Source organism: Papio anubis, chromosome 3 (assembly GCF_008728515.1).
Source record: "Papio anubis isolate 15944 chromosome 3, Panubis1.0, whole genome shotgun sequence".
NCBI lineage: Eukaryota > Metazoa > Chordata > Mammalia > Primates > Cercopithecidae > Papio > Papio anubis.
Window position 1 is genome coordinate 162,933,459 of NC_044978.1, and position 23,949 is coordinate 162,957,407.

Below are 23,949 nucleotides of genomic sequence, written 5' to 3' on the forward strand. Positions count from 1 at the left end.
AGTATGCCTCTCATCATATTTGCCCCTCCTTCTGTTCAAAATACAAGATTGCCATGGAGAAGCAATTGAAATTTTGGGTGAGAAGATTCTTCACCCTTCATTATTGGGAAATGCCGCCTGTAGGAGGTAAGATTCAGGAAAGCACAAAAGGAGGTAGTTAGCATCTTTGCAAATCTATACACCTTTCAACTGATAAACATGGTATCTTACTTTAGTTGTCTATCAGATTTACAGATCTGAACCCCTTCTAAACCATCTGGGTCAATGCCCACAATTTGCCATCATCTCTCAATTAATTTTCAGTGAGTGGAATAGTTACTGCATGAGCTTTGGCCTCATAGAAATAACCTATTATCAGGGCTAGATATAAAATTATACATTTTAGGAGTAAAATCAACTGAATATTCATAACGTTCTGTCGCCTTGTAGTTCCTCTGCTGTTTTCTTATCTAAACAAACCGTGTACTGTATTCCAAATTAAAACAGAAAACATTATTTCTCTCTGATGGTATGATGCAAATTTTGTATCTGTAACAGGGAGGGTTCATTTTTGGAAAAATTCTGTTTTCGTATGTGTTTTTGAATGGTAGTTTACTGATGCAAATGCTGTTTGGAATCTGTTTTAGCATAATGGACTTTTGTCTGACTTTGATTCAATATTCAGAGAATTCCTTAGTTTAGTCTTTCAGTTTTCTGGTTGTTTTTCCAACTTGACTGTTGTGGAAAGAAAAGAAATCTAAAAGACACTCAATATTACATAATTAGTTTTTTTTTTTTTCTTTAGCCAAACCAACAACTTTATCTCTTCCTCTGACCCCAGAGTCACCAAAGTAAGTATTAAGAAACGTAACCATTTTCAGAAAGGGAAGGGGGTTCTAATACATTTGGCTACAGCAACTCCATTTCAGTTTGTTTTTATAAATGTGCCATATCTTCCAGTGACCCCAAGGGTTCCCCATTTGAGAACAAGACTATTGAACGCACCTTAAGTGTGGAACTCTCTGGAACTGCAGGTAAGCCTTATATTTCACTTGGAACTTGTGTGTTTGTGTGTGTGTGTGTGTGTGTGTGGTGTGTGTGTAATAAGATAATAGAGTGTACTGTCCATGTGATTAATGAAATTAACAAAGAATACAAAATTGGATAAGAAGTTATCTGTAAATATTTCCAGTTGCTTATTTTCTAAAAAAAATAATAAAAAATACTGAAGCACTTTAAAAACTTAGACTAACTGAAGAGCTCTTAGGCAAACTTCTGAGTTGGTTGCAAATGGTGCCTTTGCACTGAGTGCTTTAAGTTTAGGTACTTGAACCCCACCAAAAAGTGAATCGTGGGATGTTTAAACAAGAAATTCTTTGGGTCTGACCATTGCTGATAAGATTAAAGGAACAGTACATTAAACAAGATGCTTTCAACCAGAACTATGGTGCCTACATCCACCGTGGTCATTGTTGCTACGTTTAATTTCACACTTTGAGTTTGCTAAATTACCTTCTTATGAAAGGCCTAATGCATGATTGCATGACTTGGTCAAGCAGTAGAGTAGTTAATTTCATGGTGTAGATAGATAGTATATGTGTGTGCAGACTCGCACATATGTACATATATACATACCTTTATAGGCATGCACACAAATCCTTACTTATAAGCATATACTTAACATCATTTCTTAAATACATACATGACACTATTTCTTAAATACATCATAACTTACATATATGTTTAGAAGTAGCTTTTGTGTGTATATATATTATATGCGGTAGAGGCCTTCTTATCTGACCAGTGAGGACCAGCAATTGGTGGGTTTGTTTAAAAAGTTGATTCAAGCATATACTGTTTTATTTTACCTTTGCTTAAAACATAAAAATATACATTCAAATATTACAGTTTTGGTAGAAGATGGAGATCTTTACCTTGAGCTTATGTTTGCTATTTGGGGGTCTATTGATTCATCTTTCTTGTATAAACCATACTAATATATTATTATACAATACATATTATAGATGGTAGCTACTTTTTATTGCTTGCTCTTTGAAGGTCAAGATTAGAGACATTGGTATGGTAGTCTGAATTCTTCTAGATTTTTATAATTTTTCCAATAATTTCCAATTCCACCCATCCACAACTAATTTGATAACCCTTATTTTAGCAATGACCTTTTTTGAGTTATTTTTTACAGGAATATTTTTCCACACTCACATTTCATTTATTTACAGGAGATTTTACCATCTTACATAATTTCAATCACCAGTACAATGCACATTAACTATATAGTCTATTGGGGTACTGAGACACACTGATAAGTAGCATGAAAGCAAATATTATTTATTGGATATGTTCCACCACCTTCCAACAAAGGTAGGCCCAGAAGGCAGTTTTTAGTTCATTGAGTGTGATTATAATAGCTGTACAGATATAAATTGGGGAAGCTGAAGTAAAGCCCAATTGCATTATGTAAGAGAAAGGATTTAGAGCTTTGGATAGCAGGGAGATGAGGACTTGAAAGATGCTGAATGAGGCTGGAAGGTAAAGTTTGGAACCTTCCTGGAGAATAATGTAAAGAGGAGATGGAGGGAGATTTGTTTTTTCTCTAGAGATATTGTGGGCTTGAAATGCAATGAAACATGTAATGTCTACAATTGTCATCTCCTCTAAAAACCTTCAGCAAAATTGGTCACTTAGTAGTGTTTGAAGATTGTGACAAACACTAATTGTACCTAGAAAGAATCACAAAGGGAGAAAAAGAGTTGTCAAAGGGAAAACATGGTAGCACAGCTTCAAGTTTAAATACATTGATTGACCAAAAGATTTTTAAAAAATGATAAAGGCAGTTAAAGGACTGACAGAAATACTTAGGCGATAGTATCATCCTAGTGAATGACAGAGGTGATCCATGGAAAGGAATGTGGAAGAAATTGAGCTCTCCATAGGCTAATCTGACTTGGAGAGCCTTCAGGGAAAACAACAACAACAAAATGCACAGATTTTGAAGCACAGGGGTGGGATGGAGAGAAGATGTTGATGGAGCAGAAGCAAGAAAGCAGGAAACCAAAGGGATGCTCAAATGACAATGAATTTGGCAAGGACTGTAAAATCAATAAGGAGCTACAAGATGGCACACACACTTTCCCTCCTGGATCTTTTGATTGCTAAGACTCTTTTCTACATCCTTGACCTTTTCTACGCCTCAGTTTCCTCCATTTTAAAGTCATATTCATAACTACTAATAAAATTGTCAACTCAAAAGACTAGAATATAGGTTGAAAAATAAAACTGCCAGTATGCAATCATTTTTGACACACAAAAATGGAATTTTATGTGGTTTGATCTGAAGTAAAACAGTTTATAAGCAGCAAAGCTTCAATTAAAAGTAGTATATCATGATTTTAAAGAGCAGACGGCATAGCTTGGTGAAGTTTACAAAACCTTGGCTTGGTTGTTGGACAAACCCAAGTTTAAATTCTGAATGTCCTCCCACCTAGTGTGTGGCCTTGGTCCATTTACTTAACCTCTGAAAGACTAGGATTCTTATGCGTGATATGAAGATGATCACAATACCTACATCTCATTGGGTCAGTGTGAGGATTAAATGAGATAAAACATGAGTGCCCCCTGATTATATAAGTGCTCAATAAATATTAGATATTTAATTACTAATTCTGATTAATCATTTGCAGTGGTCATTGTACCTTGCTTCTTATCTTTTCAACTTTTGACTGTCTTCACCTCTTCCCTTTTATTGCCCTTGCCGTGTATCCTCTTTGGCAATCTCATATATGAAGTTATTTATTCTTTTTCTGTGCTTCCCCAACCTCCCACTGTTTTCACGTCAAATTGAACAAATACTGCTTTTGGTGTAAATATGGAATTTACCAAATCACGGTAGAAAACTCACTGATTTGAGATTCTCTCAGCAACAGCTACTTCTATGCCTACAATTTCTGGCAATTAGGCACTCCTTAAACAGGCACTTTACATACAGTATCTTCCTTACTCTCTGCCCATTTCATTGTTGAGGAAAGATTTATACATTGATACAAGCTATATGATAGACCCTGGGTTCAAAGCAGGTCTGCCCGAAGAGAAATTATGTCTCTTTCCTGAAGTCTGAATTTTAAAGATAGTAATTGACATATGTTATGTTAAATAGGCTTCACTGCAATTGCCAAGTGTCATTGATTGGTACTGTCTGCCAGGAGCATTGTGTTGAGAAAGGTTCTAAGGCCAAGTCTGTGCTCACAGGGAATGTCATGATCAATTAGTGATGTCTGCCACAGGTGCAGCAGGTGGGTGGCAAGGGTAGAAACAGCATTCATATTGGTAGTTAATCCTTGGTCTACAGACTTAATCGGTTTGATTGCAGCAGAAGTGACCCAAGCTTTGGCTCAGGCCTTCTGGTGTCTTCTTTTTCTTTACTCTCACAAATTTTAGTGAAATTTTCCAAATGTTTAAGTGGAAATGTAAAGAGTCAACAAAATTCTAAGACCTCCAGAATAATGCCTCTGCCCCATCTGCAGTGTCTTTGGGAAACAGGAGGGATGAGATAGGAAGTTTGCTTTATTAGGTATTGCCAGCTGGTCTGACTTCTTTGTGATTGTCCTAAACTAGCTCATTTTGGCTGATAAAAAAAACTCTTCTCTTTTACAGGTGTAAAATCTAATTTGATTTCAAAATAGCTGTTAGTAAAGCAAGATGAGAGAAAAGAGAATGATCTTTTGGCAGAAGGCATTTAAATCTATTGCATATGGAGATTTTCAGAGTGCTACACTTTTTTGTTTCTGAAATGGGAATGGCAAAGCAATGTCAGCTCAACAAGGTGACGGTTTTAACCACAGACACGAAGGAATTTGGGTAGGGACCAAAGTGACTGACCCCAAAATTTTATGTATATGTATATATAGTTTTTATTTGTTATTACTGTAAACATTGTAACAGCAGAACTATTTTATAACTGATAAAGAAAATGAGAAGAGCAAAAAATATAATCAGATGTCATCACCCTAAAACAAGTAGGACTTCATAATTTTTTTTCTCCATTGATATATGTTTTTCCACATTATTTTCATCAGAGGGGACATGTGATTTGATGTTATTTTTTTTTTTTTTTACTTCATTTTTTCTCTAGGCTTTAATCAGCAGTCATTCCAAGTGTACTTTAGTAGACTCACCATAAAAACAACAACAAAACACTCATTAACCAATCTGTAACTACCACTTTTATGTTGAATTTTACATTGCCTTTTTGGACTCTCCATTTAAAAGTTCATTTTGCTGGAAAAAATGTATTGACAAACAGCATAAATATTGACAAACGGCTGTAGCCTTTTGGCGTATATACTTCTTGTGTATGTGACATATCTTTGGGAAAGTAGACCAAAGTAAAATATCGGTAGTTGTCGGTAGTTTTAAAAGGAAAACCATAGCATCACAGAACTGGAAGGTGATTTTGACAGGTCACAGAATCTATTCCTGTGCTTCAAGAATCTAAGAAAGGGAGACCCAACAAATTCTCTTTACAGCCCATTCCGGTGCTTGCCAACTCTTACTGTCAGAAATTTCTTCCATATTTCAACCATATTCTTCATTTTCTATTTTTAATCTCATTCTTTTTGACCCAGTGTCTATAATGACAGTTCCTTTGTTCCTAATTTTTCTTTTCTGGAAATGGTACTATCCTATTTCTTGTAAGCCAAGTATAACAAAGGAATTTTCTCTCCCACATCAGCTTTGGGGTTTGGCAATAGCCACCTGAAATGCCAGGTTCCCCTTACTCATCCCCTCTCCCAGCTCTCTGGGGAATTTACACAGGGGTCAATTAATGATATCTTCATCTTCCATGAGCAAGAGTTGGGGAATTAGGCATATGTCATAGGAATGTTCTGAAGCTTTTCTCCAAGGCCAGTTTGTTCCCCAGTAACCAGGGGTGATAGGAGAAATACTTAAAATGTACTGAAGGCAGGCCACTTCCAAATGGACTGAAGCCAGCCAGAGGACTAGCGGGGTCTGTTGGAGAACCTTCTGTGCCAAGTGGGAGCACTTCTGTTGCTGGGTCTTGTGGAGCTCCATTGAGTCCTGGGGAAGTAGGTGCAGATGGAGAGAACACTAGAGCAGCTTTTATCAACTGAATATTTTAACAACTGCTTTAGAGGTAACGGTTGGTACTCAGTGAATATCAGCTTTCCCTCTGCACTCTTGACACCCACTCCAAATTCGTGAGGCCTGAAATATGTGAGTAGGACAAGTCACACACCTCTCTTTGCTCCGTTTTCCTATTTTGGTGTGTTTTAAAGCAACTTAGAATCTCATCTCCTGATTTTTTTGTTTGTTTGTTTCTTAAGTACCTGAATTGGCATGCAACATATGCAAAATCCCACTGTTAAACAAACTTGAAAGTAAGTTGCAGATTTTGCTGTAGATTCTGCAAAATGTTATAAACTACTAAAAAAAAAAAGTCATTGGTGAATAGCACAGCACAAGAAACAGAGCCAGGGACTCACCATTTATCAGAGTCATTCAATTAAACAAACAAACCCAAAAGAAAACTCCTCCAAGAAAATCGTTTCATAGCGATAATGAAAAACAAAACAAAACTTGTCTGCCATTTTTTTTTTTAAATAAAAGGACTGTTTAAAAAGATGACTGTAGAGTATGTACCACTTCTCCCAGATTTGCTGTGCAGAAGTGCGTAAGTGTGAGTGATGTAGAGGTGCTTGTTTATTATGGAGCACATTTCAATGCAGTAATCATAAATATTGCTAAGGTTGTGCTCTGTTGAAATATGACCTACATACTCTTGATTGTTTGTGTTATGTGATTTGTCTGACACCCATTACATTCTGGGTAATAGCAGCCATTTGTTGCTCTGCACAGCAGGCTCTTTTGACAAAAGAAAATAGGCGGCAATAAAAAAGCTATAGTCTGAATTACATTCTGCACCGAGCTGCACTGCTGAGAGTTTGTGCAAGTGTGTTAACAATGCTCGGAACTGCCTCTTGTCAGCCTTCAGCCTGTAATGGCCATCTGTCCTCACATAAATCTGTCAAAACCTGCTAAGTTCAAGAGAGAGCACGGAATATACCTTGTACTGTCAACACCAAAATGTACACATTCCCCAGAAAATCAACACGCAGGAAATAATCCAGAGGTTGTGGGAGGCATTAGCACTGTTGATTTGGGCTTGTGGCATGAAATCGAGAGTCCAGAGATTAGTGGGAAGATGAGCAAAGGTAGTGGCATCAAGGGATTGAGCACCCACCTCGCTCTTACTTCAGGGGGAAGGTTTTGGGTAGCGGAGGTGAGACTAGAGAAATAACAACTAGTTCAGAGGCAGCAAGGGGTTGCCTGTCTCATCAGCAGCTCTGAAAAGTTTAACACTATGTAAAAAGAAAACATACTCTTTGCACTTTTGTTTTATTTTGTTTGGCTTTGGGTCTCAACTGTATCTGGAGATAGGCTTTCCATTAGGGAGGCACCTGGTGATAGGAAGTCTTGTCGTCCGTGAGATTTCTCAATCTTGCTTTGAGATATTCTCTGGTTGGAGATGTTTCAGTAAACAATGAAGGCTTTAGGGCATTAGCCAAATTATTTTTCTCTCTCCATCTACTCATTAATCCTGAAATATCTTCCATTCAATAAGCAAGCATTACTTATTTGTTTCAACAAATGGTGCCAGCAGAAATGTACAGCCCTGATATTTTTACTCACGGGGCATATTTGATGGTCTCTGGGTGTTTCCATCAATTTTAAGCGTATATGCAGAAAAATATAGTCATGTCAAATTTTAAAGAAGTGCCTTTTTATTAAAATCGATTGTGAAGTCGCTGGAGGCTGAGTCCCTGAAATAGCAGCATCTGATGTCATATCCAGCACATAGTAGGTGTTCAACGAAGGTCTGTTCAATGGCCACAGGCCATAATGTGTGACAGAGGTAAAAGGCTTTGTTTTTAACTCAAAGAAAGTACAATCAAGGTGTCGCCACTCCCCAGAGCAACTTGAGAACCAGTTATTTAAGCGATAATGAGCTTAGGTACTAGGACAAGGGTTTCGAATTTTCAAGACACAGAAGGATTTCTGTATCTGAAATCTCTAGATACCTAAGCTATTTTTAGAACCAGTCTCTCTTTAATAGTGGCCTAATTTGGTGTTCCTGAAGTTTAAGGTTTCTTTTTATAAATCTAAAATGTCTGTCAAAATATGTATACCTGAGAGTACACAGTGGCATGCTGCAGACACGCTAGGAGGGCTGGGGTTCTCCAGATGTGGTCTGTGAAGCATCTAATTACAAATGTTTACCCAGTATCCCAAGTGATTCTTGGACTGCTGAAATGTGAGACCCACTACTAAAGAAGAATCTAGAAAAATTAAAATTAGTAGAAAATAATAATGCAACAAATGCGTCCAAGCCACACCCTGCAAAGAGCTGATAATCGATTTGGAAAGACAAGACATAATTCACATTCAAAAAGAGACAAGCAAAAATGTATAGTAATATGTGATTGGTATCAAGAGAGGGATCCTGACAATAAATTACTAAAGAAGTAAAAACTACCCTAACTTGGGGTGATCATGCAAAGATTTACAGAGTTGGATGTGAGGATGTTGAATGCCATTTCCTCCAATTCAAGGGCTATGTCGTTGGACATGTTTGATGGGTGTTTACTCAGCAGAGAGAGATTATTTGTCATTACTTCTTTAAGTATACTAGGCTCCTAGGAGGAATATTTGAGAGTGTGCTTTTTTTTTTTTTTTTTTTTTTTGGCTGGGAATTGCAAGTGGTAATTGAAGGTAGCATGTAGAAGCAATCAGTATGCATGAATACGGCAGTACAATAAGTAAATAAAACAAGTGAAAACAGAGAGAAAAGAGAAGATCGACCAAATAGGAATTTCTTAGATTGAGTAAAAGACATACTCATCTATGAGAGAGGAAACAAGAGTTGATTGTGCCTCAGTGGCACCGATGTTTCATTCAGTCATATAAGTCACTCCCTTTGCTACAGCAAAGAGCCATCCAAGAGAAGCTGCCAACAAAGGGAAGCCTTTTTGAGACTCAGGTGTGACCATGAATGGAGTACAGTGTCCCATTCGCTTTGTGCTTCCATTTCTTTATCTTTCTGAACTTTTCTGGGTTGGAACTCCAAAGTCAAACCACCTTACATTTGTATACCTTTTCTTCTCTCAGGGAGAATTAGCTTTGAATAATAAAAATTGCCAAATATTGGTGTAAAATATTTCACTTTAGAGAAAACATTCATTCTTTCCATTTCTTCATTATAAAGTAGGAGAGTGAGGCAGCATCTTTCTGTTCATATCAAAATTTCATGTGGCTTTTTGTGACCTACGTGACTCTTGGTGTATATGTGTGTGTGTGTGTGTGTGTGTGCGTGCATGCATGTGTGTCTGTGTTTTCTTATTTTTTTTTTCCAGCAAGGTAGCATTTTTTTCCTTGAAACTTGCCTTAAATCTAATCCTATACTTGTTAGCAGACTTGAAGTTCTTTTTGCTGAATAGTGTTCACCCCGCCTCCTAAATAGAAAGTGTATTGTAAACTAAAATGCTCCCTTGTAAGCAGAAAGTCATTTGAACTCCAGCCTGCCCTTCTTCAAAGTTCCTTGGACTCTGGAGCCACTTGACAATGATTCTTCCTCGGCACAAAGGGATGAGTAGGACTTATTCAGGGGGGAAACTCAACAGAGGGAACTACTATGCTTCACGGACTCTCCCACAGTGGTTTCTGATGAAATGTTCTGCCCTCCTATAGAAAAGCAGAAGGAGCAACAACTGATGGCTGTTCCTCTTTCTTCCTTTTTATTTATTTAATTAGTTAGCTGCTGAAGCTTGGCTGAGTTTCAGTCCCTCGGTCTCATAACCTTCCCTTATGTTGTGCTCTATATACAATGGTCGGCTGGCACTGCAATATTTAGTGTTACTGTTCACTTGGGTTTCTGTTGCAGAACCATATTTTAGACAGAATGTATTAGTTATGCTTACAAGAATGTATTATGCCTACATTAGCCATGGTTTACTAGGTTAATGAACTGTGGCGACAAAGAATCACTGCCGTTAAGTTGTAGAGTTGCTTTAGGTCCCTGCATTTGGCTGTCGTATTTCACTGAACTTACTTTGAAGTTGTCATCTCATCTTTTTTTTTTTTTTTTTTAAGTTGGTTCATTCCCTGCCTCCAAGGGTAGATTCTCTTGATGGGACAAAGACCCCTGAGCTGCTTGCATCCTCCGCAATGTTCTTTGCAGACAAATGCTATTCTGTGATTCCTCAGTCCCACTTTGTTAATTTTCCATAAAGCAGCCCATACAATCCCCTTGACAATGCCAGCTTTGGTAATAACGCCTAGTTCGGTGCAGGCCGGGGTGATGCGTTCATGTTTTCTGGGAAGCAGGATTTGTTAGCGTTGGTGTTTGAAATACAAAAGATCACAGCTCTGCCTCCTGTTCAGCACTGTAGATCCATCTTTTCTTGGTGACAGAGGCTTAGGGGATGAGTCAGTCTTTCAGGCCTTGTCATGAAATTAGTTTCCTTCTTCTGCACTCAGTTTAAACCCTTGTTTGAAATCTTGGAAAATTTAGAAACGTGTCTTGGCATTTAAGAACATTATCTCTGTCTCTTTTCTCTTTCTCTCTCTCTCTCTTTTTTTTTTTTTTTTAAATTTTTGCCTTAGGCCTAACTCCACCCACCACTCCTCCTCATAAAGCCAACCAAGATAACCCTTTTAGGGCTTCTCCAAAGCTGAAGTCCTCTTGCAAGACTGTGGTGCCACCACCATCAAAGAAGCCCCGGTACAGTGAGTCTTCTGGTACACAAGGCAATAACTCCACCAAGAAAGGGCCGGAGCAATCCGAGTTGTATGCACAACTCAGCAAGTCCTCAGTGCTCACTGGTGGACACGAGGAAAGGAAGACCAAGCGGCACAGTCTACGGCTGTTTGGTGACCATGACTATTGCCAGTCAATTAATTCCAAAACGGAAATACTCATTAATATATCACAGGAGCTCCAAGACTCTAGACAACTAGAAAATAAAGATGTCTCCTCTGATTGGCAGGGGCAGATTTGTTCTTCCACAGATTCAGACCAGTGCTACCTGAGAGAGACTTCGGAGGCAAGCAAGCAGGTCTCTCCTTGCAGCACAAGAAAACAGCTCCAAGACCAGGAAATCCGAGCCGAGCTGAACAAGCACTTCGGTCATCCCAGTCAAGCTGTTTTTGACGACGAAGCAGACAAGACCAGTGAACTGAGGGACAGTGATTTCAGTAATGAACAATTCTCCAAACTACCTATGTTTATAAATTCAGGACTAGCCATGGATGGCCTGTTTGATGACAGCGAAGATGAAAGTGATAAACTGAGCTACCCTTGGGATGGCACGCAATCCTATTCATTGTTCAATGTGTCTCCTTCTTGCTCTTCTTTTAACTCTCCATGTAGAGATTCCGTGTCACCACCCAAATCCTTATTTTCTCAAAGACCCCAAAGGATGCGCTCTCGTTCAAGGTCCTTTTCTCGACACAGGTCATGTTCCCGATCACCATATTCCAGGTCAAGATCAAGGTCCCCAGGCAGTAGATCCTCTTCAAGGTAAACCTTGGCGAAACCCTAATAACACACAAGGTGTTCCTAAGAAGTGAACAAAATAAAATACAAATAAAAATTTGAAATCTGTAGCCATTCCGGCCCCTGACCACTGAAATTCTGGCGCTGCCGGAACTAACGAGAATGCTGTTACACTCACATCTCTCTCCATGTTCTCTTAAATCTGTCAGCTCTGAGCACAGTGCCTTGAGCCAGTCCTATCAGAGAGAGTAATTTGTTAAGAAACTTGCTCATCTAACTTTTTCCATTACCTGGAGAGCTGCCCTGTGCCAGGATAGTGGAGATCCATGCAAGATAAAGCTGACAGTGTACCAGACCTGGTGCTCAGTGTTAACATCAATAAGAGACGCTGAGAGAGAGCACATCACTCCCAGCCCTCTAAGCTGACTAGCTGATCACAAACTGTCACTGGGAAATCTCACTAATAGCTGGGAAGAACAAGCCAGTCTCTGTAACACAGTGTCCCAGAGGATGCTCCACAGTTCCAATAAACTTGGGTTAAGTGGCAGTTGCAAATGCCCTTTTTGTTTTTCTCATCTGTCGCAGATCCTGCTATTACTATGAGTCAAGCCACTACAGACACCGCACGCACCGAAATTCTCCCTTGTATGTAAGATCACGTTCAAGATCGCCCTACAGCCGTCGGCCCAGGTAATGAGGCATGTCATTTTCCTTCGGGTCCCTTCATCCCCTCCTTGAGATGACAAGATGTTCTCCAAAACCCTATACCCCTCCCCATATTATTATTCATTTTGCTTATGCAAATTGAGGTGGTTGACTTAGTGATGAAGTTATGTTTCCCAGGTATGACAGCTACGAGGAGTATCAGCACGAGAGGCTGAAGAGGGAAGAATATCGCAGAGAGTATGAGAAGCGAGAGTCTGAGAGGGCCAAACAAAGGGAGAGGCAGAGGCAGAAGGCAATTGTAAGTGGCCTGGAGCTCACTTTTATTTTAAAGTAGGATTTCTTCTTTTTCTGTGTGCTTTTTTTGGTGATAGATTAGAAAATAAACAAAAGCTAAGTCTTCGTTAGTTTGTTAGAACAGGCCATTTTCAGCCTTTTGGCTTTAAAATATCCGTAAGTCTTCAGTCCCCGTTGACCTAACTTATTGGAAAACAAAATGTTTAAGTCAGTATATTTCTCACTCACAGTTTCATTTTGAAGTTCGTTACTGTTTTCACCTCCTGTTTTGAAAAATGGAGGGAGCAGAGATTTTTTTTTTTCAGTCAGATATTGGTTCTTTCTGGTCACAGGATGAGTTTTTCTTTCTGTTTCCTGTTACTTCTCTCTTTGAGTGGAAAATGAGGAAGGATTGCTATCTTGTTTCAGTTTTTGTCTTTTTGGCCAGCAGGAGACTTAAATTGTCCATGAAGAGACTGAGTTCAAGTTGGATTTAAAAGAGGCAGGGGAGGAAGAGTTGCTAAGAAAGTCATCATTTCTGGCCGGGCGCAATGGCTCACGCCTGTAATTCCAGCACTTTGGGAGGCCAAGGTGGTTGGATCACGTAAGGCCAGAAGTTTGAGACCAGTCTGGCCAACATAGGAAACAGGAAATAACATAGGAGACAGGAAACCTTGTCTGTACTAAAAATACACAAATTAGCCAGGCGTGGTGGCACATGCCTGTAATCCCAGCTACTCGAGAGGCTAAGGCAGGAGAATTGCTTGAACTGGGGAGGTAGAGGTTGCAATGAGCTGAGATTGCATCACTGAACTCCAGCCTGGGTGACAGAGTGAGACTCTATATTTAAAAAAAAAAAAAAAGAAAGAAAGAAAGTCATCACCTTCTGTGTGATGGTCGCCATCTAACTGGGTAGTTGACACACCCACATTTCTTACGAACTACTTTTCAGTGACATTTTATGGATTTCAGCACCACTTACAAGGAGGTATTATATTCACTTGACATAGAGACAGTGCTGACCCTTCTGTGTAAAGATCCAGGTTATGTTATATTTATTTGCTCTCTGAAGATCAGTACTCATTTTCAGCAACTGCTGACTAGTAGGTAGGCTTTACCCCAGCTCCCTACTGCTGTTTATCAACCTAGACTTTGAATGGCAAAAATAAGGCAGTCCAGTTGTCAAAATCCAGCCCATGCCCATGGCAGACATTCCTAATCAATAATGGAACTCTTTTCCATTGAGCCCCCTCAGAGCCTTACGATCTTTTCTGACATGGTGCTCTAGGGAACCATGACTAATCAATGAGATATAGCACTGCTTTTATTCAGTGCAGCTGCTGCCTGTCTGTGTTAGCCACTCAGAGTTAGCTCAGTGAAGATCAGCTTTTGACATATCTTGCATCTAAGCTAGCCACGGCTTAGGGAAATGATTTTTGACTGTAAAGGTTAGATTTATATGTTATCTTTAAGAAAACTCACTAACATCAACACAACTTTGCAAAACCTATATAAAAGAGCTGACTAATGGAATCAAAATCAAGCATTGGCCAACAGTTACCAGCTGGAGGATAAAGGTTAAATGAGAGATTTGCTCAACACAGGCATTTAAGGAGAAAGAAGGGAGAAGTAATTGAACACTTGGGCCAAAGTTTTGGAGGGTTTGCTGCCATTTAACTTTGAATCTACCTAAGACTGAATCAAAGGCATTTTGCAAATTACAACAATTTGCCACATTTTTCTCAACTTCCAAATGAGCAGTGATATTAAGATTTGCCAAAGTGTCATTAGTTAACACTTATGAAGACTAATGAAAATTAAAATTCAATTTTTCTAATGTCACTGTATTTAATTAATGGTGTATTCAATAATTATAATAACTCACATTTATATAGTGCCATATAATTTACAAAGCCTTTTAATATGGCACATTATAATCATTACAAAAGAAAATCATGCTGAGCAAGCATGTAGGAAAATGACTATTTTGGTGTTTGCAAATTTATATTTTATAAAATCCTTCATTTTTTCCCTCAAAAATAGGACATTAAAGAGAAAGATTAATAGTTTCATCATAAATTTGCTTATATGGCCAAGACACAACATAGTTATAACTAAAGCCAGATTAATATTTTAATCAAAAGTATGTAAATAAATGACATGTATTTATTTTATACCTTCTAAAGATGACTAAGTGCCAGATATTAACAAAGAAAGGAAGGGAGTTGTGTTTTTTGTTGCTAGTTTGATCCTTTACAAATAGAGCAAGTAGTGTCATTGGTCTAGATGAAACAAAAGCACCCTGAGGGTGACCAGCCTCAGCTTGGAAGCAGATGCTACCCTATTGTTCCTTTGTGTTACAAATGTTGACTAGTTCCTCTGTTAATTCTTAGATGAAAATAATCTGTATCAATTCTCTTCCAAAGCACACTTGTAATACAAGTGTCAACTTGGTTTGTATTAAATCATTTTACATTAACTAGACATTTGTGAGAATTTTGACTTTAAAGTTCATTTTTGTTTTTGAAAAGTAGATTGAAGGAAACCTAGAACATAGAGATTGTTTACTAACAGAGTGAACTATAAGTGATAAGTGCTTAATAAAGATTTGGGACTTACTGTTTAACCAATTTCCACTTGGATAATTACATGCTATTTCTATTGAACATGAGTGAAAACTCATAGCTCTTTCTGTAATAAATATCTGCCATGTGGTTGGGATATAAAATTAGGAAAGACATGGTCCCTGTATCCAAGGAACTTCAACTCTACTGGCAGACAAAGATACACAAACAGGCAATACAGTGTGATAAGTGCTATTATAAGGGGTGCATCTGTGGCACTGTTGTGGTAGTATACTAGGGGGTACCCAGATCTGTGTATGAAGGAGAACCTCAGACAGGGTGAGATTGATCCAAATCCTAAACGGAGAAAGGACAAAGGTTTTCTCCCCCTGCAGTGTCCAACATGGTAGCCTTTAGCCACATGGCTAATTTGATTGGGTTATATTACGATGTACTGTGTGATTGGATTTAGAAGACTTGGTATAAAAAATAGTGTAAAATACTTCATTAATCTTTTTATATCAATCACAAAATAATATAATAGTTTGGACATGTTGAGCCCAATACAATATATTATTAACATTGAATTTTTCATATTTTTACTTTTTTAAATGTGGCTCTTAGAAAATTTTAAATGACATATACTACACTGTATTATTACTGGACATTGCTGTTTTAGACAGAGGCTATAGCTTATACTAAGTCTCTAAAAAAGAATAAGGTATATGGAGAAACTACTAGTCATTTAATTAGAACACTGAGACACAAGAGGGGCAAGAAATAACTCTAGAGGGAACAGTGGAAGGTAGCATAAAGGGTCGTATAATTCATGCTATAGATTTTGAAATCTGTCTTGAAGGCATCGTGGAACTATTTAATGAGTTTACCCACATGAATTTTTTTGGATTGATTTCCTTCCTCCAAATGGTTGGCTTTCTAGCGCCATAATGCATCCCCAAAGTATATTTTTATGGACTTGAGTGCAGGGACACATGCAATGATTTTTAACTGATTTGAAAAAATTAACTTGAGAATTCATACATGGAAGAGCTAAGGGAACGAGGACAGTCCAGACCTAAGTTGGTCAGGTAGGTGATGTTCTTTCAATTTTTGAAACACCCTTAAAGTAATGAGTAAGAAGTAAATTACATCTAAGATATCTTGGGTGCAGTGTTGGGTTTTCCATTAATCAAAGCAATCATATATTTAGGGAACCAGAAAAACAGAGGCTCCAAAAGGCAATGAAAAAAAAAAAAACACTTTAGAAATTTAATAATTGTTATTTTACAAAATTAAAGGCATCTTTATAAACCTTTGTCTGCATTACTTCTATTTTGAGTTCCATAAGTAGGAGGTGTTTTAGGAGATCTGTAAACTTTTCATTGCTTATGTTTCTAAAATCCTAATTCAGCCCAAGTTGAGTGAACCAAATCCAAAAGCAAAGAGAATGCTAATAATTAGTAATTACCAATGCAAAACCATATATTGTGGTTGAATGTTACCATTGTTTCGGTTGGCACTTTCCTGTAATTTCCATCCAGACTCTTTCTCAAAAAGCAATTCACTTTCTGCCTTTCTCAGACTCATAAGCTTGAAATAATTCAGGTTATATTGGGACTCTGCAAGACAGAGTTTAGTACTTAATCTGTAAACTGTCACTGCTCTAATTTCTTGTGGAGTTCTAAGTCCAACTCCATTTGCAATCTGTACAGTTTTCTGCCAGAAAACATGATAATGGGATGTTAATTTAAAGGGCAAATCTAGACATTATGATACGGCTCAGCACTTAAAACCAAAACCAGATGTGCTCGGGCAGCAATGACTGCTACTTTACTTCTCAGTTGGTCAGTGTCCAGCTCAGAAGCCAGGGACAGTGTATTGCTACTGATAATTATAAACTTCTTCCAAATGGAATGAAAAGAAATTGTGCAATTACTCAGAGTTATTCCTTTTTTTTTTGGGACGGAGTCTTGCTCTGTCACCCAGGCTGGAGTGTAGTGGCGCAATCTTGGCTCACTGCAAGCTCCGCCTCCCAGGTTCACGCCATTCTCCTGCCTCAGCCTCCCAAGTAGCTGGGACTACAGGTACCCGCCACCACGCCTGGCTAATTTTTTTGTATTTTTAGTAGAGATGGGGTTTCACTGTGTTAGCCAGGATGGTCTTGATCTCCTGACCTCATGATCTGCCCTCCTTGGCCTCCCACAGTGCTCAGAGTTAATCTTTTTTGGAGAAAATGAAATAGCTTTCTATTTAAGCCTCTTTAAAGAGATATTTTATGTGGGTGAGTATATGTTATATTATGACTCTAAGTTCAATATTTAGAAATGTTCAGTTTTATGGCAAGATGAATAAATTCTAGAGATCTGTTATACAACATAGTACCTATAGTTAACTATGCTATTGTACACTTTAAAAATGTTGAGAGGATACATTTCATATTATTCACACACACACACACACACACACACACAGAAAAAAAAAGAAAAAAAACCCACAAATACATTTTGAAGGTGATGAATACATATAGTACCATGATTGTGATGATGGTATCAAGGATATAGGCATATGTCCAAACTCATCAAAATGTATATGTTTAATATGTACAATTTTTTGATATATCAATTATACTTCAGTGAAGCTTTTTTAAAAAGTAGTTATGCATACTCTTATTCTATAGTTTTCATGTTTTCTGACTTACCAGTATGTTTACTTGCATGTTAGCTTTTATTTGCATCTTACCTCTTAAGTAGACTAACCTGGACTTATTCACATTAACCAGCCTTAGACGCTAAGCAGGGATAGTAGCACACAGTACATGAATGGGGGACACTTTGGAAAAGTTTAATGCTACAATTTTGTTTTTGTCTAAGAACACCACCTAGTAGTAGGCATTTATTGAATACCTACTGAATTAGGTTAGATAATCAATATTAACGGCAAGACATTTTTAGCCTTTTTTACAATCTTGGTATTTCTTTCTATCTGCACCTTTCCATGACCCTCCACTCCACTCACCTTTTCTTTTAGTTGGAATACACCATATACTCAATGGTGTTTATGATGTCTTTGCAGTTTTTGAGGCAGTCAGGTTACAGCTAATCTAGGAATGAACACCAGTATTTCACTGCCAAAGTTGTTATGTAGTTTCCTTAGCATAGAAAAAAAGATTTTTACATTATTCTGACTTGCAAACGTAGAGAGAGCTAAAATCTACATGATATCAAGCTCTTCCTTGTTACCTAGCATAATAGAACATTTTAGAGAGATCACCCATTAAAAAGCATCAAATGCAGTACTTGGCATAGATAAGAATTCAACAAATGTTCATTTCTCTGCTACCTTTTCTCTTTTCTTAGTCAAACCCCTTTTATCAGGAGTAGTTTATTTGATGAGAAACAACCACTGTATGTTTTCCTCCAGTAACCGGGAAGCTCTAGACTCTTTTTGATAAAGATTTTAGTAATGTGAAGTCAGTTAATTCAGTCATTTTTTTGTTTCTTTATCTGCCGTGTTTTGGTATAATGAGGATTTACTATAGCTGTTCATGCAACGTAAGTCTTCAATTTTATTATCCACCCCATCAGCATACTAGCTTTTGTGAAAACTGAAGCTAAAAGTTATTTGATAGATGTTCCATCCTCCTCAATAGTGAAAACTGGTCTGAAAATCATTTTTCAAGGAGCTGTTTCCAAAGGTTTAGAGTTCCTCCAAGCCTTTGAGAAGTTGAAAATGTTATTAAGCATTTTGATTTCTTTTCCTTTCATCTCCTGTTTAGAAATTAATGTCTTGAAAAATTGGCTGCAAATGTTAAGGTTTTTTAAAGATATCAAATCTATTCATCTGTCTAATACAACTGCAACATGTTTAAAAGAATCAGTTCTTTGCTAGACATTTTGGCCAATCTTGGAAAGATTTTTGTCTTTGCTTTCTAGGTGTTTGGATGCCTTTTATTTTCATTTTTAGCAGTAGGAAAATCAAGCACTTCAATAATTTTCTCAAATAAGCATTTCAGCATGTATCCAATCTCTGATCTTTGTAAAGTAGCGAGGCATGGCCCCATTCCTGTGCTTCATAAAAAGAGAGGTAGAAAAAGAGGCAATTTAAGTAATTGTGGAACACCCCTTCGGTTTCCTGTTTCTCCCCTCTAGGTTATATCTTCTTTTTACTGTAGAATGTATCAGTATCCATTATAAAAGGTCCTCTGGTTTATATTTTGTATGGGATCGTTGTTGCATACAACTTCGTATAAAGCTGCAATTCAGAGACTGTCCCAGTATGTCTGCATATGGGCATACATATGGTCGATTTTCACTTTAACTTCAAGTTTCCTTGAATACATAGGCTGTGTTTATTCCCATAATGGTAGTTGAGCAATTTCTTTGCAATGGCTCAATTTCTTTCTCTCACGTCTGCATTTCCCCCCTTTCTCTCTATACAGTAGTAACTTTTCTAAAAGGCTCATTAAAAAAAAAAAAAAAAAAAAAAATTCCTTAACACCCATGAAAGCAGGCGCCAGGAAGTTTAAGTTTAGATAACAGTCCCATCACATTTGGCTGTTTGACTAGAGCTGGCTGCGTAAATAGAATGGAATGTGGTGTTATGATTCCCTTGCTCAAGTGTGCATCGATGGTCTGGGATGTGCCTCTCCATCCATTTCTTTTTTCTTTTTTTTTTTTTTATTTGAGACGGAGTCTCACTCTGTCGCCCAGGCTGGAGTGCAGTGGCCGGATCTCAGCTCACTGCAAGCTCCGCCTCCCGGGTTCACGCCATTCTCCTGCCTCAGCCTCCCGAGTAGCTGGGACTACAGGCGCCCGCCACCTCGCCCAGCTAGATTTTTGTATTTTTTTTAGTAGAGACGGGGTTTCACCGTGTTAGTCAGGATGGTCTCGATCTCCTGACCTCGTGATCCGCCTGTCTCGGCCTTCCAAAGTGCTGGGATTACAGGCTTGAGCCACCGCGCCCAGCCCTCTCCATCCATTTCTACTTCCTGACTGCCAGGATGTGCCTGGTGCTCTGAAGCGGCACAATCACAGCCTTTGATTGAGACATACAATCTACATGGAAGGGCATCAGGCAGTTACTCTGCATTGGTTATCTGCTTCATCTGGTCATTTATTTAGTCTCAATAGCTATTGTTAGTACAGTTATGTTTTACCAACTGTTTGTTATCTCCTACCTACCTTTGATTTTCAGAGGTGATTTTTATGAGTGAGATTCCTTCAAACATGTAACTGCAAACATGTAGCTACTTCTTACACTTAAATCTGTAAAAAAAAATTATGGAAATCTTTGTTTCTTCACTCAACTGAGCTCCCTGAGCAACGTTTTTTGTTTTTGTTTTTGTTTTTGTTTTCTGTGATAAAGCATCAAATCTAACTTTCCTTCTCCTTTGTGTCGGATAGTCTTACGGAATAAAGACCACACTTAGGTATCTTTGATGTAATGAAGGGAATGGGATGGGTGTTCAAGATGATTGATTGATGCATAACTGATTGATTTTACAACAGATATTCATTGATAGTCTGTTATGTTTCGATGCTTTATTTAAAATACAGTAGTGAAGAGAACAGATATAGTCTCTACTGTCATGAAGCTTTTATTATCCTGGGGAGGTGGACATTAAACAGTAGATAAACTATGAATTACAATTGGAAAGGAGAGTTTTCCATAAGAGCAACTAATAGGAATTCTGACCTCATTGCAAGTCTCAGAAAAAATGTGATTATTGAGCTTAAGGTTGTTGTAGACAGTGTGTGTATGTGAGAGGCTTGGGAGTGCTGCAATGTGAATAGGGTGTTCCAGTAGCAGGGAAAGAGCATGTGCAAAGGCCTTGGGAAGGAATGTGCACAGTATATACTAGACTAATAGAAGCTCAGTGTGGCTGGGAGAGAGAGTCACAGAAAGAATGCAATATGAGAGATAAAGCCCGTGATGACAACAGGTCCAGACCACACAGGGCCTTGTAGGTCTTGTTAATGATTTAGATCTTTCATTAAACGTTGTGAGAAGCCTTTGGAATGTTTTATCAGTTAATAGACATCATTGGATTCCTGTTTTCTTAGCAAAGACTATCCTAAGAACAATGGAAGAATAGATTGGAGAAGAATAAATGTGGACACAGATCCAAATTAAGAGATTTTTTTGTTATACTAGTCCAGAAAGAGAAGCTGGAGGCTTGGCTTAGGACACATGGAATAAAGAAAATAGGTTAGAGAGAGATTTAGGAGAAATAAATCAATAGGACTTGATGAGTAGTTAGACATGTGGAGAGGACCAAGAGAAAGGAGTAAAGGGAGGTACTTAAATTCCTTCCTAAATAACTGGCTGGATGGTGTTCATTTCACTAATACAAGAACATTGGGAAAGAACCAAATGGGGAGAGGGCAAGGCTGGAGGGTTGGGCTTCGGTAAGGTTGGTGTAGTGTGAGGTTCCTCAGGCACAACCAACCTGAAGTGTCAAGTAGATAATTGATTATTTGCACCTGAGGCTCAGGTGGACATTAGGATTACTTTCCTAATAAAAATAGAGGCAAGAATGTTATATATGGTAGAATAAGACCAGACATTGGTAAGCTTATCATCCAGGAAGATATAGGGTCTGCGAATTGTTCAGTTACATTTCACAAATGCTTGTTGGGTGCCTACTTCTTACCAGATTCTTGGTCAAACACTGGGCATACAAAAATGAAAACCATTCAGTAAATAAGACAGGGTATCTTTTTGCTTTCAGCCCGAATTATTCTTTTCATCACCCAAGACCAGGGACTCTCAGTACATCCAAAGAAAACTCTTGGGCAAGCTAAGTCTGTACCTCAGTTCTCTGCTTCTAGTCTTTGCTTCAACCGAACTTAAATCTCTGCAACCTTAAATTCATTTTATCCTTGTTTGTCCTTAGTATACAAACAAACTAGATGGTGAGCACAATCTTTATATTAACTCCTTATGTTCTTAAAACTTTGAGAGACATCATAACTTTTGGCCTTATCTTCTTGGAACAAGAGATGTAGGATTGCTTCCTACACTAAGAATGCATTGCTGTGCTTTAAAAAAAGAATTTATCCTCAAGCTATAAAATATTATTCCTGTATTTTGTAGGTTATAAATTACTGATGACTTTCAGATTATGATGATATTGACTCCACTTGTGAAAATTAGGCCACACCCCTCTAGTCTATTCCTAAAATAAGACTAGATTTATTGGCAAAGTGAAATTTATAGCCTCTTTTATTTAGCTCTTATTCTTCGGAGACTCATGGCTTAAAATGGCCTACATTTTAAGACTTTATTTCTTAAATTATTGTCTTTGGACCACCTGCCTCAAAATCGCTGGGGTGTGCTTGTTAAAAATAAAGGTTGTAGAACCTTATCTTACATTTTTTTTTTTAGTACAACTGGGATAAAGCCCAATAATTTGCATTTTTAACCAGCACCCCAAGTAATTTTTATTTATAGTAGAGTTTAAGAACCACTCTTTTGAGGACGTCAGAATTTGTTCATCTCATTATTAGAATTCTGAGTTAATGAGAAATGTAATAGTTTTGTAAGCCAGGTCAGTTTCATAATAATTTTGATTAATAATCAAGTCACAAATGTTCAAATATTTAATAGGTATTGTTCCATGATTTTAAAAAAGAGCGCATTATACAGACTTCTTTTCTAACACATCAAATTCATCTGAGAGTAGAACAGAGACATATAGGAAAGGTAGAAAAGAGTAGAGGTGAAGAGAAGAATGTATGTGAGTGAAAAGAGATTGATACTGAAGAAATGGGAATTAACACTTGGTTCAAATGTAGTCTTTCCTTCCATTGTAGTGTATGTTTTGCTCTAATTGCAAAGCTCAGTGGGGTTTCTTATGCATGATAATACATTTATGAATGTTTCTAGAGGGTTAACTTTTTTTTTTTTTTTTTTTTTTTTGAGATGGAGTCTCACTCTGTCGCCCATGCAGTGGCACAATCTCGGCTCACTGCAAACTCTGCCTCCTGGGTTCAAGCAATTCTCTGCCTCAGCCTCCTGAGTAGCTGGGATTACAGGTGCCCACTACCACGCCTGGCTGATTTTTGTATTTTTAGTAGAGACAGGGTGTCACCATCTTAGCCAGGCTGGTCTTGAACTCCTGACCTCAAGATCCACCCGTCTCGACCTCCCAAAGTGCTGGGATTACAGACGTGAGCCACAGTGCCCAGCTGAGGGTTAGCTTTTTTCCCATCTCCAGAACCAGCAAAACTCTCTCCTTCCTTCCCCCCATAGGAAGAGCGCCGTGTGATTTATGTTGGTAAAATCAGACCTGACACAACACGGACAGAACTGAGGGACCGTTTTGAAGTTTTTGGTGAAATTGAGGAGTGCACAGTAAATCTGCGGGATGATGGGTGAGAATCTTCAAGATTATTTCTTGTTTAGAAGTTGACGTATGTAAAAAATTATGGCCATAAGATTACTGGGATGGGAGTTGCCAATGTAAGTGCTTTGACAGATGACATGTTGAATTCAGAACCTTATTTATTTTCTTTCATCCCTATTTATTAATCTTTCTAGTTGAGATTTCCTGTCCCAGAAATAAGTATTTAGCTGCTTGACAGGACAATCACACTGATAAATGGAAGCAGTGGCTCAGACGTTGGCACCGGAGAAGTCTCACAAAATAGAAAGGGTTACAGTCCCGTATGTTAATACTTCTTAACCAGCTTTGAACTTCTCTTCTTTGTCCATTTCAGAGACAGCTATGGTTTCATTACCTACCGTTATACCTGTGATGCTTTTGCTGCTCTTGAAAATGGATACACTTTGCGCAGGTCGAACGAAACTGACTTCGAGCTGTACTTTTGTGGACGCAAGCAATTTTTCAAATCTAACTATGCAGACCTAGGTATGGAT

General features: G+C 38.1%; 1 protein-coding gene across 7 annotated transcripts in view; it reads left to right on the forward strand.

The window, feature by feature from the left end:
- Window positions 1-23,949, forward strand: part of PPARGC1A (PPARG coactivator 1 alpha) — a 684,515-nt gene that overhangs the window by 650,692 nt on the left and 9,874 nt on the right. For all 7 annotated transcript variants that reach the window (XM_031664083.1, XM_031664088.1, XM_031664084.1 and 4 more), the window contains 7 exons: window positions 785-830; window positions 940-1,013; window positions 10,675-11,590; window positions 12,152-12,256; window positions 12,410-12,530; window positions 23,323-23,444; window positions 23,790-23,941. In XM_031664083.1, coding sequence (XP_031519943.1) covers window positions 785-830; window positions 940-1,013; window positions 10,675-11,590; window positions 12,152-12,256; window positions 12,410-12,530; window positions 23,323-23,444; window positions 23,790-23,941 — 1,536 coding nt within the window. The remainder of the gene's footprint in view (window positions 1-784; window positions 831-939; window positions 1,014-10,674; window positions 11,591-12,151; window positions 12,257-12,409; window positions 12,531-23,322; window positions 23,445-23,789; window positions 23,942-23,949) is intronic.